The sequence below is a fragment of the Rhinocladiella mackenziei genome (assembly GCF_000835555.1).
Source record: "Rhinocladiella mackenziei CBS 650.93 unplaced genomic scaffold supercont1.2, whole genome shotgun sequence".
Lineage (NCBI taxonomy): Eukaryota > Fungi > Ascomycota > Eurotiomycetes > Chaetothyriales > Herpotrichiellaceae > Rhinocladiella > Rhinocladiella mackenziei.
Genome location: NW_013550603.1, coordinates 3738003 through 3753164, shown reverse-complemented (window position 1 = coordinate 3753164; position 15162 = coordinate 3738003). Strand labels below are relative to the sequence as shown.

Genomic DNA, 15162 nt, shown 5'->3' with positions numbered 1-15162 from the left:
TCCAAAAAGGGAGGGCAGAAGTTATTCATCAAACTCACATAACATAGTCGATCTGACCCAGCTCTCGTCAGCACGCGGGAGTACGAGTGCTTTTGCTTGAGCGCTAACAATGTTTCCTGACCCAGCCCGTACAGAATACAACCCTGCTTTCTTTACATAAATCACGGCCATTAGCCTTTCCTGCAAGACAATTTCATGTGCAGTAATAATGCAGTGTTCCCGTGTCTAGACGTACAAAATATGCCTGAGCGCCAAATAGGGCTCACAATGTTCTGGGGGCTGGATTTCGTGCTATCAATGTCTCCCATTGCGGTGGCATGCGCACACAATTCCAATGTTCGAAGAGATTGAGAGGAGGGTAGGGAGTGAACCTGCCGTGAGCCTCTTTCAATCCGTCAATTGTTATCAGAAAAGTCGACCTATGCGAATGAGAACACCATCAGGCGTCTTTACCTTCGTTAGTCTTTTTCTTTGTCGTAAAGCTGGTGAAGCCACTATGGGGGCAGGGATGGCACTTCGCGGGAAAAAACCAGAGACCTGCAGGATCTTGAAATGTAGCCCAATTTGGAAGGTGAAAATATGCTCAACCAGGTTAGCGTGGTTGGACCCGACGGGGTATGTACGGATACGAGTTCTGAGTTCATTTACAAATCCACTAGAAATATCTCGCAACGACGGCCGTCAGACATCGCATCAGTGCTTCTCCCATCAGCGCAGATTATAACATCATGGAGCTTGATTCCTCTCAACTGGTGGTCGGCGGCCAGATGTTTGGCACGCAATGCGCAAGCTTGATACCTCCAATTGTACCTGGGGCTGCGGTGGTCAACATGAGTGCAGCAGAGGTACATTCTTTTAATTATCCAGCAGTACCTCTGTTCAGTCCCACGGAAATCACAGACCTAAGCTTCTGCAATGTGACCGTGGCGCTGACACACCCGATCGCAAACGACACGGTCTATGTGACTGTTTGGCTGCCGCTGACTGGGTGGAATGGCCGATACCAAGCTACGGGAGGAGGAGGTCTAGCAGCTGGAATTGGTGAACCTATGCTGGTCGGTCCGGTAGCAGCCGGTTTGGCAGCATCTTCAACTGAGGGAGGACTCACATTAAATCACACAGTCAATCCCCAGCTCGGGGAGTGGGCTCTGAAACAAGATGGCTCGGCTAATGAGGATCTGATGCTGAATCTGGCGTGGCGTTCTATCCATGATATGGCTATAGTCTCCAAAGATATCATCAAGCAATTCTATGGTGTGAAACCATCCTATTCATACTGGCACGGCTGCTCGCAGGGAGGTCGACAAGGCTACGCGGCAGCCGCCAAGTACCCGTACGATTTTGACGGGATCCTGGCAATCGCACCGGCACTCAGCATCGCTCATTTTGCACCAGCCGACGTCTGGGCTCCAGTCGTTATGAGAAACTCGGACGAGGTCCCTCCGTTTTGCGTTTTTGAGGCATACCACAAAGCCATCATTGCCGAATGCGACCCCCTTGACGGCGTTGCCGACGGCCTCATCTCCGATTACGAGATTCTCGAAACCTGCCCTTTCGACCCAGTGTCTCTAGTTGGAACCGAGATACTGTGTGAGGAGGGTTGTATGGAGTTCGACCCCCTGACTTTGGTTGGGAAAAGAGTGGCCTGTCGTCACACGACAAATCTTACTATCACAACTGTCCACGCAGACATCGTTTCCAAGATCCTGCAAGGGCCGCGCACCGACGACGGGAAGCAGCTTTGGTGGGGTTTAGCCCCAGGCGCCTCATTTTTTGCGACAGCGCATACCATTCTCACTGAAGACGGCGCGAGAATACCCCAGCCGTTTGTGGCAGGAGAGAACTGGGTCAAATATCTGGCAATGCGCAACGCTAGCTACGACATGACTAAGATGACTTACCCGGAATACTTCAAGGCCTTTGACGAATCAGTGTCTAGGCTTGATCCCCTTTGGGGCGACGAGCAATACGATCTTACCGAGTTCAGACACAGAGGGGGAAAGCTGCTCACCTGGTTTGGGCTTGCGGATGAGTACATACCACCTCCTGGTATGTTTCGCTTTCGTGAGAAGGTTGAGGAGAAGTTCGGTGGGCCCAAAGCTGTCGACGAATTCTACAGGCTTTTCCTGGCTCCCGGGGTTGGCCACTGTTTTGGTGGCGTCGGACCGATGCCCACAGATCCGTTTGAGGCACTCATCTCCTGGGTTGAGCGCGACAAGGCACCAGATGTATTGCCCGCAGCCACCACGATGCACAACGTCGAGGTCCAGCGAGACTTGTGCCGCTATCCAAAGAAACTAGTGTACAAGGGAGGTGATGTGAACGTCAAAGATAGTTTCGTGTGCGAATGAGAGCAATTCGATGGGTGGTCGGCCCTAGGGAGTTGAAACAGTCCTCCAGATGACGCACAGAATATAATGTGCGGTCCAGAGGGAGCATCCCATCCTCGACGGCGAGGTTGGTGATTTTACTGTCTTGATGTAGGTAGTTCTCACCAAGGCGAGTCCCTGAAGCCCTCGTCATAGGGGTGCCCTCCGTCTTTATCGAGTCGCCAGCAGGTGGTTTTAAAGCGGTGCCGTCTGCTTGAACGCCACGTGAGCTCCTAATCGCAGATATCACAAAACTATACAATGACCTGGCACACATGTATATCGGGTACAGGGTCCTCATCCCTGTTCACAGCCGGATGCTTCTTCTCCATGTACAAGTACCATCCAGCTTCGAAACGAAACCACATTGTGCCGCGGCAGGACATTTGCCAACAATCTACTCTAAAGAGCGGTATGGATACCGATCTCCCTCTAGCACATGTTCCGTGAAGTTGGTGCGGTTCGTACCGATATTACTCAAAATTTCCGCTTCTAGAAAGATGTCTCACGCACAATTGGTGAACTTGCTTGTCTAGCTACTGAACGTCGTCTTTTCATGCAGGGCCTCTTATCTAATAACCAACCCAAATCCATCGCCCAGTGCAACCTTCCTTAAATTGCATCGCATACAACTCCTCTTCCTTTTTGATATTCCAGAAGCCTATCCGGGGATCTCCTCAAGCACTCATGCATCTTGGGAGGCACCGAATAATCCGGTGAAATGCGCTGATCACTCGCCTTGTGTATCCACCGGGAACATCGGACGAAAAGGACAACCAAGCCACAGAACGGCTAGTCATGCACCGGATGGCTCGCTTGCAACGGGCAGTTTAGTCCCGACACCACGTAACGCGGCATGAGGGACTCCGGTCAGAGCACAACCGCGTCTGAACGTTCTTCGCTTTCCTACAACAGCAGAAGATGCTGGGGGCCGGTTTGTTCCCCAGAAGAGCCGGTATGCTGCGATTGCAGCGAATCCATGACATTTTTCTCATCATGCCGCATTGACTGGTTCAAGGATGCCCTCCAGACAAGCTTTGAGGCGAAGCTTAGCACCTGTTTTCCGCAATTCTTGAAGCCTACAAAGTTGCATTCGGGCACACACTGAAAGCGCCAAGGGAGCCGAATGACGTTTGGAGATTGGGGAACCATTTGACGGAAGACCGAACAATCCCTGCAAAACATTATCAACTAAGGCAGCAGACGACCCACCACTCACTCGCAGCCTCGCAAGCTAAGAGACCAAAGACCACCACGACCGTCCATACAAGGGTTGTTATACGACGGGACAACTTATCAGTCGAGTTGACAAAAACTGACTGGGGTGGTTCGACTTAACTTCTAGGACAATCCTTGCCACTCCAAGAGAATCGTCCGTGGGGCCCCATTATCAATTTATTGTACCTTCCTGATTGCGTTACGGTATCACCGTTCTAAGGGGTCTCTGTCGCATGATTTCAATTGTCCTTCGGCATCCAAGATGGTTTCACTGATCATTCCCAGCTCCCATTTGATCTTATCAAAACGCGATCCGTCTTTTGAGCCGGTCTTCCTCCTGAGTCCTATCAAATCGAACATCCCATTGCCATCGCGGTTTTGTGTCGCAGAGACTCCGTTCCCTGCCTCCCTCAGCACTATCACACTGGCACGTTTACCCTCCTCATTGTGGGAAATAAGCCAATTACAAAGTCACGTCCTATCAGTTGTGGGATCCTGGCCACGGACAGTGTATCAGACTGGTGATGACGACCCAACATTTCTCCTGATTGGGCTATTTTAGGTAGGCGTATGGAGTGTAACCTTTTAATCGAGGGTGACAAGCTTTTCCTGCTTGTCACCAAGCGCCCTATCGAGCGTGTATAAAGTCCAGGATTGTTCTTCGTCTTTCCACCTGGCCTGATTGAACCCACGTGCCGTGCCAACAAGACCTTCTCAATCGTTTTATTTTCGACGGTGAACTGGATGGCCAGCGGTCTAGGATCAATATCTGGCATTGGGGCTGTGGATGATCCTCGTCTCAGCAATGACGGCCGAGACCAGACCACTTACCCAACTAGGGTGCTGCAGAAGCTCCATGATTCCAGCATCCCGCTAGAGGAATATCTGCACTATGCAAAGATGTCTCGAGCAGAAGAAGACCGTCTTTATGGACCAGGAAGTGATTACATTGCGGGTCCCGGTCCAGTTATGACTTTCATCAATGAGAAGATCCTTCGCCAACAGGTGGAGCACCGTGTTGTTCCACAGCCACGACTATCTATCAGCGCCCAAGGAGAAGGACAGATGGAAAAGACTCCCTCTGATCCAGCCGATGAAAAGACGGCATACGAAAAGAGAGCGTATCCTCCTATGCCTATCTCTGATGACGAGTGGATCCAGGCATCACGGGCTGCGAGAACAGCTACTTGGTATGAATACCAGCCTCTGCGGCTGCGTGGACTTTCATGTCCCACTAACGAATTCAGGGGTGCTGTCTTCTATCTGATCACGACCGATATTCTCGGCCCTTTCAGCACAGGTTACTCTTTCAGTCAAATGGGTCTCGGACCCGGTGTTGCGCTCTTCACAGTCTTCGGAGCTCTGGCCGGCTACAGCGGATATCAACTTTGGCGTCTGTTCATCCAACTCGACAGCGACCGCCATCCGATGAAAGGCTACGGTGACATTGCCCTCCGTGTTTATGGACCCTGGTTCCGACACACATGCAATTTTTTGCAGTCCTTCCAGTTCTTCTTGAATGTCGCCTTGATTGTCCTCAGCAGTGGCCAGTCCATCAGCCAGCTGTCCAAGGGTAATTTGTGCTTCATTGTCTGCGTTGTGGTCTGCGCCATTGCCGGATGCTTGGTCGGACAAATTCGAACTCTTCAGCGATTCGGCTGGTTAGCTTCTTGCGCCGTGTTCCTCAACTTGTTCATCATCTTCGCTACGTGAGTGACCTGCTCTCTTTTCCCATCTCCTTCGGCGAAAACGTAAGGTTCATCAGCTAACATATCAACTTCAGCATGGGTGTCATGGCCCACTCGGACCCCAATTATGAACTCTATGCAGCGTCGCACCCTGACTTTGACGTTAACCATCCTGACCCTATTCAAGTCTCGGGCTCCGCTCCCCCGGGCCTGGACATCGTCGACAATGTCAATGGTTTGATGAACGCCGTTTTCTCTTTCGGTGGAGCCACCTTGTTCGTTGAGCTGATGGCTGAGATGCGTCGACCCATGGATTTCTGGAAAGGTCTGCTGTGTGCCGATATCCTCATCTATGCCTGCTACATGGTCTACGGCATCTACTCGTACTGCATGTGAGTCGAATCCCCAGTCCCTCCCCCCAACGTGGGATTAATATTCTAATTCCTCGAACAGGCAAGGGCAATATGTCTACAACGTCTCATACCAAGGCGTCTCACCATACGGCTGGCAGACAGCATGCAATATCATCGGTCTGATCACTGGTATCATTGCCGCGGTGCTCTACGGCAACATCGGGATTAAAGTGCTCTACAACAATCTTGGCCGGGACCTTCTCAACTTCCCGGCTCTGGAGACCAAAACGGGCAAATGGATCTGGGTGGTGTTTGTGCCCGTTTACTGGCTAACCGCATGGATTGTCGCCTCCTCCGTGCCCCAAATCAACACATGGATCGTTATCGTCGGCGCCGGTTGCATTCTACAATTCACTTACACATTCCCTCCCTTCCTGATGCTTGGCTTCAAGACCCAGCGCGATGCCATCCTCCCTCAGGAGACCTTCGATCCGGCTACAGGCCGAATTAATCGCGTGGACAGCGGCATTAAGCGCTGGATCCGCGGTTTCAAGAAAGAGCTCTTGTGGAATCTCTTCGATCTCATTTACTATCTCGGCTCATGTGTCACGTGTATCCTCGGCTTGTACGCTGGGTTCACGACGATGATCGATGCCTATGAGAATTCTCCCAACTTGTCGGCGTGGCGGTGCAGTTCTCCTACTGGGTGACGAGAAAGAGGCGGAGAGAAGGGCGGAGAAAGGAGAAGGGAGGTGCAGCGCATGTGTGCTATGGAGATATAGTGATGGTGTCAGATGGAGTGGAATGGAGGACGCATGTCTGGTCTGTAGGAGAAGAGCCGTTGATTGACCACGAGTGTTTGATTCAAGTTGCTGATAAATTGCCTCAAAGGTATGAGACAGCATTTCTAGGCAGTAAATGGTCCAAATACTCATGCAAGAGCTCGATCACATCACGATGAATGGGCCTGGGTCAAGTTACCACCTTGTTGTAGTGGGTTAGTCCCCAGTTACATGCCTTGAAGTACCCAAACCCAATTTCCCATGTATTATTGGTCGTGGTGTTAGGCACAAGTACATTTACATGTGTACACATGCCAAGTCTGGGGTAAAAACTTTTGCAGTTGCGAGGCGCGTGACCACGAAAATGATGCAATCAAGTGTCTCCAATTCGCGATTCTAAGGCCGCCAGAAACCGTAAATTTGTCTGTCGATCCCTTTTCCTTCCTCCTTTTAGACTCTCTTACCGTCTGTGCAGGCGCAGACTTCTCTCCTACTCGACCGCCCTAAATCATGTTGCACAAATGGCCTTCGTTGTATAGACTTGTGTTTTTCTTCCTTTTTGTTTCCCTGTTGTTCCTGCAGGGTTCACTTCGTATCCAGGCTGAAGCACATGTTCTGAGCGCCCAGCAGCCCTTAGATCCCTTCTTAGATCCCGCTCAGAGCGGGGAAGACGCAGGTACGGTTTTCCTAATTCACCATCATTGACGCCATCCTCACCACTTCCCAGCATATGGTCATAAATCATGGCTGCACGACCAAGACGTGAATTACGCAAGGTCGACATGGAATATCCGGACCCCTAAAGATGATCCTCAGCAGCCTATTAGAGAGCCTGACTCCTATAATTCGACCTGTAAGAAATTTCCATCCCTGAATCCCCTGGAAATGATCTGCTGATTCGGCAGTGCTACCGTTGAAATTCGAGCCTCTTCCCTTGGGTGCGGTGCGGCCGCTGGGATGGCTTCGTCAACAGACAGAATTGATGGCGAGTGGTCTACCGGGCCATTTGCATGAATTTTATCGCCTAGTTAAGGATGCTCCTTGGCTGGGAGGAGATCAAGAGTATTCCTGTGAGTGCGGACCCCCTCCCCCAACTTTTTCTACCCAGTTATCAGATGCTGAGGTCTTTTCAGGGCTGAACGAAGCGTGGCCGTACTCCTACAACGCCCTCGTTCCATTGGCGTGGATTACCGACAACGCACGACTCAAGCATCATATTCTTCGTGTCACGGATTGGGTCATCAGCCACCAACAGTCAGATGGCTGGCTGGGACCAGAAGAAGATCTTTCTCGTCGAAACTTTTGGGCCCGGTATCCTCTCTTTCTAGGATTCATTCAGCTGGTGGAAGCCGAACCGGAACTCGGAGAGACTATGATCCTACCTGCGATGCACCGCTTTGTGAGTCTAATGCACGATATGCTCGCGGACCACCACCAAGGTTATGTCTGGAAACCCGGTGATCAATTCGATGAGCAGTGGGGCCGGTCCCGTGCTGCGGACATGGTCCTCGCCCTGCAATGGCTCTACGAGAAATATCCCATGGGAAATGAAAAGAAAATTCATCACTGCATGGTGCACATGTACGAAATGGCGTACGATTGGTCATATTGGTTTCATGAAGACCATTTCCTGAAAGACGACCTCGATCTCTTCCCGATCGAACTGACTCGCAGCTTGTTCCCTTATATCCACGGTGTCAATGCGGGCCAGGGACTCAAATGGGGCGCAGTGATGCGAAGGCTGGTTCATGACGATTCTTTGCTTAATACCACCAGAAACGGGGTGAACTGGACTTTCCAGTACCATGGAACCCCATCCGGGGCTGTTATCGGCGATGAACGTGAAGCCGGTCTCAGTCCCGTCCGAGGCACCGAACTTTGCAGTGTGGTGGAGTCCATGTTCTCTTTGAACTATCTCTACCAGGCTGTGGGAGATCGTGACTTTGCCGACAAGTCCGAATTGGCCGCTTACAATGCTCTGCCGGTCATGTTGATGCCTCACTGGTGGGCTCATCAATACGTCGCCCAGACAAATCAACCCATCAGTCATCGCTTGGACCGGTCGCCTTTCTGGAATGTCGGGCCCTGGGGTCAAACGTTCGGCACAGAACCAAATTTCCCATGCTGCACCGTTAATATGCAAGGGTATTCCAAGTTTGTCCCGGCAATGTTTGTCAAGGTCGGAGAAGACGGACTGGCACATGCTCTACTTGGACCATCCCACGTCAGCGCCACTTTGATGAAGCGCAATAGTGTACGAATTCGATGTGAAACGAACTATCCATTTACGACCTATCTCAACTACGAGATCAAGGCCAGGTCGGCTTTCCGCTTTTCGTTCCGGGTACCTTCCTGGGCCGTACTGGATGAGAGTGGAGTGTGGGTTGATTCCGGAAAAGGACATCATCTGAACCCGGATAATGCCACCGGGTTGCATACCATGATAATTCCAGCTGGACGAACCCGCGTGGAGGTTTGGTTTGGTACCCGACTGCGCATCGAGCCCCGGGCTAATGATACCGTGTCGATATATCATGGGGCTTTACTATATGCACTACCGGTTGCAGGAGAATACGAAGCCTCTCGACCGGCCGGATATCCCGGAACAACCGCTCCGCCTGAAGCCAACGACTGGGAAATTTTCCCCCGAGACCCCTGGAACGTGGCCATTGACATATCAACGCTGAAGTTCTTCGAATATCCAAATCGCTACGCCGAGTGGTTACCAAATCCAATCTGGAACGAAGAAGCACCCCCGGTCAGCATTTCAGGCTTGGCCTGTGCTATTGACTGGGGGTTCGAAGATGGATTTGCACCAAATCCGCCACTGATAGGACAACGGAATTGTACAGGAAGAGCATTCCCAGTAGAGTTACGCCCGCATGGCAGTGCCAAACTGCATATGGCTGAGCTACCCACGGTGAACTTGAAACCTGGTAGTCCTGACTTGTGGCGACCTGATCAGGATGAGCCAGAGGATTCAGAATCGGGTCATCAAGGGGAACTGTGACTTGTAAATACGCATCTTTTGTTAACCAAGTTTAAATGGAATGCCTCGTATTTAAAGACATACATCGAGATCTAGATTGTCAGCGGTACGGAAGAACGGTGAACCGAGTAATACGGCTAAGTGAGGCTGAAGGGTGATGTTCCTGATGTGCATCCAGAGGCTGAGTGATGAGAAAGATTCCAGTCACACGTAAGCGCCGTGGATGGACGGGGGACGCATAAACGGGGGGGACGCGCACACGAACATGATGGGCAACAGACGCGCAAACAAAGTTTTCCTTCTACCACCAAAAACGTTATTTCTCTCTCCTCAGCGCTTCCACGCTTCTTCTGGCTGGCGGCAAATCTCTCATTAGGTCGCTTGTTTCATGAATCGTCTGTGGCTTACCGCCAACTCGTGTTGGCACGCACTCGATGGGTCCTATTTTTGTTTCCCATAAGCGCCCCGATTTTGCCGGAGGGTCAAGCTCGAGCTCCGACAGTCCAATCGTCGACGGTGATGGCTCCAAGCACCGGTGACGATGAGCGGGAACCGTGAATAGCCTCCTGGACTTCAGGCGAGCTCTCACCGATGCCGAAGGAGGCGATGCTAAGGTCACAAGGTAAATCGACATCTTCTTTTCATCTTCATCCTCGTCTCCGTCTTTCTGTTTGCGTCGGCGTTGTATACAAAAATTCCCAGTTATTGCTTGAATATAGAACGGTTAGGCCCCTCTTGACGTCATTGCTTACGATTCACGAACTGAAAATCTACGATCATACGACGGCAGCTGGCTGCCCATAAACCTGTGAAAATGAAAACCTACGAATATCCTCGAGTTCGCCCTCCTACTTCACTGCAAGCACCTCAACAACCTCCCGAAAACCGCTTTTCTTGGATGGACACGCCGGCAGAAGAAGAGAGTCGAGTTTGGGCCAATAACACAAGACGAGGGACGAATGCTCCGGCACCGACACAGATGCCCAATCAGCAAGGACAAACAATGGAACCATACAGGTACGCTGTGGGAGGATACCCGTATCAAGGGCAAGATACTGCCGTTGCGCAACAGCAACATCAACACCAACAACCATATGTACCAGATTCACGACATTATAGCGCTCACACGGCACAACTGATTCCAGCACCGCAAACACAACTGCTTCAGGAACAATCATCTCCTCAACCTCAGCCTCCCGAACCTGCAAAGCAACCTCCGAATCCCGAAAATGAACCAACAGGACCAATTGTCCCCGATTTGAATCCTTTGACTCCGGCTACTCCCAAACCTCCCAATCGGCAAAGTACGAACATGGCCATTGTTCCTCCTCCGACCGACCCCTCCTCATTTTCAGTCAGTACATTTACTCCTAGCCCGCAAACGATACGGGGTGGCTCATGGCAACATGGTCTTTGTTCTTGCGCCGAGCCTTCAACCTGCTTAACAGGGCTCTTTTGTCCGTGCATGGTATACGGGAAAACCCAATACCGATTAAGCTTGCGAGCGGAAAGAAAAGATCCAACAAATCTGCTAGGGTATACCGCGGTCAATGGTTCATGTATAGCCTTTGGAATCCTCTGTGGATTCAATGGTGTACTGGCTGCAATTCAGCACACGCGAGTGCGCAAAACTTACAATATGAACACGGAGGCTGGGAATGTTGCCGGTGATTGCCTGAAGGGTATCTGTTGCTGTTGTTGTGTTGTCGCTCAAGACGAGAAGGAAGTCAAATTTCGAGAAGAACGGGCCAGGAAACCTTCTGGCACAAAGAAAGAAGGATATGTGGCTCCAACTGGCATGACCTTTAACCCTCCACCAAGATGAATAGGGTTATAAGGTTATCAATCTTTGTGGGAAGTTCCATTCGCCTAGGAGGTTTGCAGAAACCGCGCCGACTGTTGGAAGTTGTCGCATTTGGCTGCAGATTAGACACCAGGATCAAAACATTTGAGACGGGTCAACATCCTGGTCGTTAAAATCCGAAGCCAGAAGGTGAAGTTTTCAGGATCGAGGACCGACCCCTTCCCGACCAGAAGCACCAAGGAACTCTTTGGACTCCAATGCTACCCTGTGGCTTAAGCCCTCATCCTCTTTAGAACTGGATGCCGGCAAAAAGTCCCACCGGGGATTTGGGGAGGGATATGATGATAGGATGGCCATTTCTTGTTGACGTTAAAGGGTATCCAACGAGCCGATTTTCCGCGAAGAACTTATTTCCGGCCCCATCAATTGAGTCGCCCGCCCCCTTGACAGAACAGGCTACAAAGACCACGACAAGCCACCAACTCCACTTGTAAGATATGCCTCACAATCAATCAGCTCTACGCTTGAGTTTTCCAGTTTGGTATTCAACGATGCGCAAGGTGAGCGCCTTTGTGTATATATACAGGAAGGACTATGAATGTATGAGTATCTTCCAATTCACCCGAATTCTTTTTACTAAATGAAGCTACTTACGTCGACAAAATGCTTCTGCCTTTCCGGTCTAGGCTTTCTCTTTTAAACCTTCAGTTGGAGGGGGCTTATGCGACCTGGCGGTCATGGTGATGCCAATCCCTGCTATCACAGCCACCACTGCAGGGTTGAAACAGGTCAATTGTACCAGCCCCAATGTCTTCAAGCCGTACGCCATGGCACGTTGTACTTTTGGCGCCCAACCAGATATTTATCAGCCGATACAGCAGCTTCTGCTCGTAACTTCTGGACACCTGCACTTTCATCCGACACCACAATGGCTTTCCCAGGGACTTACGCATATCTCTGCATATTAATCTTGCTCCTTTCTTTTCGGTCGGATCTGAGCATTAAAATTTTGAAGCACCTGCTCGGGGACTGGGAAAGGTCATTTAACAACATCAATACCCTGGACCAACCTTTCTATTGTGTGGCGTTGATTGGGGGAAAGGACACGACTAGTTCTCCAAAGTCAAAGGGAATAAATATATCTGAGAAAAAAAAAGCCCGACGGGCTCCCGAGAAGAGAAGATGCGGACACTTAATCGGTAGTGATGCGAGACTTTTGGCAACCACCTATCGTCGTGCAATCCTTTCCACTTCACCCGATGATCCGGTGTTTCCCTCGATGCTACATGAATACTCGCTCCTCTGTCACTGTCGGCCTCATGGAAAATTTAAAGATAAGGTCATCGAGATGGCTCAAAGATGGGAAAATGAGTTGAAGCAAAAATACCAGGTCAAAACCATAGCGCCACTTCTTTCTCTTCGACGAAAATCCAGTCGACTCCCAGGACAATTCCATGAATCTGCAGATGAGTGTTCCGAAAATGAAGACTTACTGCCTCACCAAATGGATTCTTTACAAGACGCCGAACCTGCTCAAGAACAACTTCCAAGAAGCTCTGCTGAAGTCACCCCAAAGGGCACTAGACCATCGTCACAAAAGAAAAGACCCAAAGGAAGTCAGAAGGAACCATTTCAATTTCTCCCGTATAATGCCCCCGAACGAAAAAGCAATCTCCATCTGGCTATAGTTAAACCCTTATACCCCAAGGAAATTAACGATGGCTTCATTTATATGTTGCAACGACCTGATGATCCGAATTTCGTCAAAATTGGATACACGACCGAAACGCCCGAAGACCGCTTGCGATCGTGGAAGCGATCATGCAAGTTAGAGTACACACTAAAATATTCCTCTCATCATACTCCCTGTGCGAAAAGAGTTGAATCTCTCATTCACGTCGATCTTGGAAAAGTTCGCTATAGGGAATCGTCCTGTAAATCCAATTCCCCCTGCAAGAAACAGCATTATGAATGGTTCAAAATCAGCCCGGAAAAAGCGAGGAATGTTATTGATTACTGGGTCAATTGGATGACCAAAGTGAAGCCATATCAGGGAGAGAAACTCCGACCTGAGTGCGTTCGATGGACGTTTTTAGATTTCCACACTGGTATTAAAATCGAGACTGTCAGCAGAGAAAATATTGGTTTGTTCTTGACTGATTCGAATGGTGACACCTGGGTTGACCATGATCAATGTTTGCATCTGATCAGCGAGAAAGATGAGACAGGGACAGATACACCTGAAAATGGATCAGAAACCGCCGAGTTGAGAAATGCTCATCGAGGCGAAGAGGGACTCCAGGACGAGTCATTAGACGATTCTGTCGTTCAACATGATGTTGAAATGGCAGATCAACCAGACATCGAAACTCCATCGCTGGAGAGCCAGTCGACACCCACCACAGCAACACCAGAAGATTTGCAAGGAGCGCCAAGTCTGGACTCAGATTTCGGGAATGCCAGGCGGCAATTGTTTCCCTCAGCGCATGGCAAACACAAAGGAATATCCCCATCTCCAACTCGGTCAAACGCTCCCTCAGCAGAAGGATCAAGTACATTAACGTCCAAGACTTCCCCATCATCAGGGACTGGAAAATATGATGATCCTCCGACACCATCCGAACGAGCTCGTTGCAGGAAAGAGAGACCTGGTTCTAGAGGTGTAACAGATAGAGCCTCTAATCCTTCATCAAGGAGACCGTCAACACCTCGAGAGTCTTCGGCGTCAAAGGCTCAATTACGGCGAGGAAAGGAAAATGAAAACAATCCACTAGAAGTCGATGACAGAAGTCGTCGTCGTCGATCTCAGGCCCGAGAGCCAAGTGCATCCACCGGCACTCGTCATGTTCTCCAGGATGCCAACCAAGCCACACCGTCAGATTCGCGCTCGTCGACCTGCGCTGGTCGTAGTGGCAGTGACAAGTTGAGCTCAAGGAGAGCCCGTTCCTCAACAACATCGGAATGGAAAGCGGAGTCGAAGACTTCAGGAGCAGTGTCCAACAGTGACGATGAGGATATCGACACGGCAGTGACACCGGATGATGAGGCGACGTCTGATCGAGACCGATTTCCCGGGCAGAGCTACGATTCCAGGCACGAAAGTGAGGAAGAACAGAAGCAAACGAGTCCGACAATGAAGCAGAGGTCATCCTCCGCTCTAGAGAAAAACATCAAAGCAGATTTTCAACTCTCTCCAAGTACTGCAAGGAGCGCAAATTCACCAGCTAGCACATCAAGGCCCACATCGCCAGCATGTCGTACTGTGCTTGAACCTCAACACCATATCTTCGAGCCAGGAGATCTTACACTCGGCTCTGATCCCTCGATTCCCTCGTCTCCGACGGCGACCAAGCCATCGAGAAGACAACTTTCCATTTCCGCTGCTGTGGCCGAATCCCCCAACTCACAGCCCCCAACATCGACACCGATACCTTCTAGGTGCACGAGGGGCAAGATCCAAAACGACCTGACTCCGCGATCCAGTGGAAAGAAAGTAGCCGTAGAAAACGCCGTGACCAGGAGTGCGGAAGCTCGTCGTGTCACGGTGGCGACGCCAGGGCCTGTAGATGAAGGCCGGGTTTCCGCACCGGCGTCCGTGAGTATCAGTGGAGACATGAAGGTGATGACAAAGGCGAAGAATGGTAAGGGCAAAAGACCGTTGAAGAAGAGCGCGGACTTAGACCCAGGAACAGGAGCAGCAGGAGGAGGTAAAGGAAGTGGCGGGAAAGAGGATCCGATCCTGATCTTGGACTAGATTCCCATCACCCAGCTCATTTGAATGGGAGTGTTTATGTCAATGCCAACGTGATCATCAATACAATAAAGCTTTGGAAAACTAAACTTGTGTAAACTGCTAAAATAGAGGGGGAAGAAGTTGCTTAGATGGCGCTATGTCGGTAGCTGGGGTTTGGCGTTGTAGTTGGCGGAGAAGTTCATGAAGCCGTCGCGCTCGGTGAGAA

General features: G+C 50.5%; 5 protein-coding genes across 5 annotated transcripts; all 5 read left to right on the top strand.

The window, feature by feature from the left end:
* Positions 1–728: 728 nt before the first annotated feature.
* Z518_03123 (uncharacterized protein) lies at positions 729–2351 on the top strand (the record flags this gene model as incomplete). Its single annotated transcript, XM_013420149.1, has 1 exon — positions 729–2351. One exon carries the CDS (start codon positions 729–731, stop codon positions 2349–2351), a length of 1623 nt encoding a protein of 540 aa, XP_013275603.1.
* Positions 2352–4331: 1980 nt separating this feature from the next.
* On the top strand, positions 4332–6338 carry Z518_03122 (uncharacterized protein; the record flags this gene model as incomplete). The annotated part of the gene is made up of 4 exons (XM_013420148.1): positions 4332–4777; positions 4835–5296; positions 5371–5667; positions 5729–6338. 4 exons carry the CDS (start codon positions 4332–4334, stop codon positions 6336–6338), a joined length of 1815 nt encoding a protein of 604 aa, XP_013275602.1.
* A 593-nt stretch (positions 6339–6931) lies between these two features.
* On the top strand, positions 6932–9420 carry Z518_03121 (uncharacterized protein; the record flags this gene model as incomplete). The annotated part of the gene is made up of 5 exons (XM_013420147.1): positions 6932–6943; positions 7011–7086; positions 7138–7263; positions 7316–7480; positions 7544–9420. The coding sequence occupies 5 exons, from the start codon at positions 6932–6934 to the stop codon at positions 9418–9420; spliced, it is 2256 nt and encodes a 751-aa protein (XP_013275601.1).
* A 793-nt stretch (positions 9421–10213) lies between these two features.
* Positions 10214–11224, top strand: Z518_03120 (uncharacterized protein; the record flags this gene model as incomplete). The annotated part of the gene is made up of 1 exon (XM_013420146.1): positions 10214–11224. The coding sequence occupies one exon, from the start codon at positions 10214–10216 to the stop codon at positions 11222–11224; it is 1011 nt and encodes a 336-aa protein (XP_013275600.1).
* Positions 11225–12707: 1483 nt separating this feature from the next.
* Z518_03119 (uncharacterized protein) lies at positions 12708–14957 on the top strand (the record flags this gene model as incomplete). Its single annotated transcript, XM_013420145.1, has 1 exon — positions 12708–14957. One exon carries the CDS (start codon positions 12708–12710, stop codon positions 14955–14957), a length of 2250 nt encoding a protein of 749 aa, XP_013275599.1.
* Between the last annotated feature and the right edge of the window lie 205 nt (positions 14958–15162).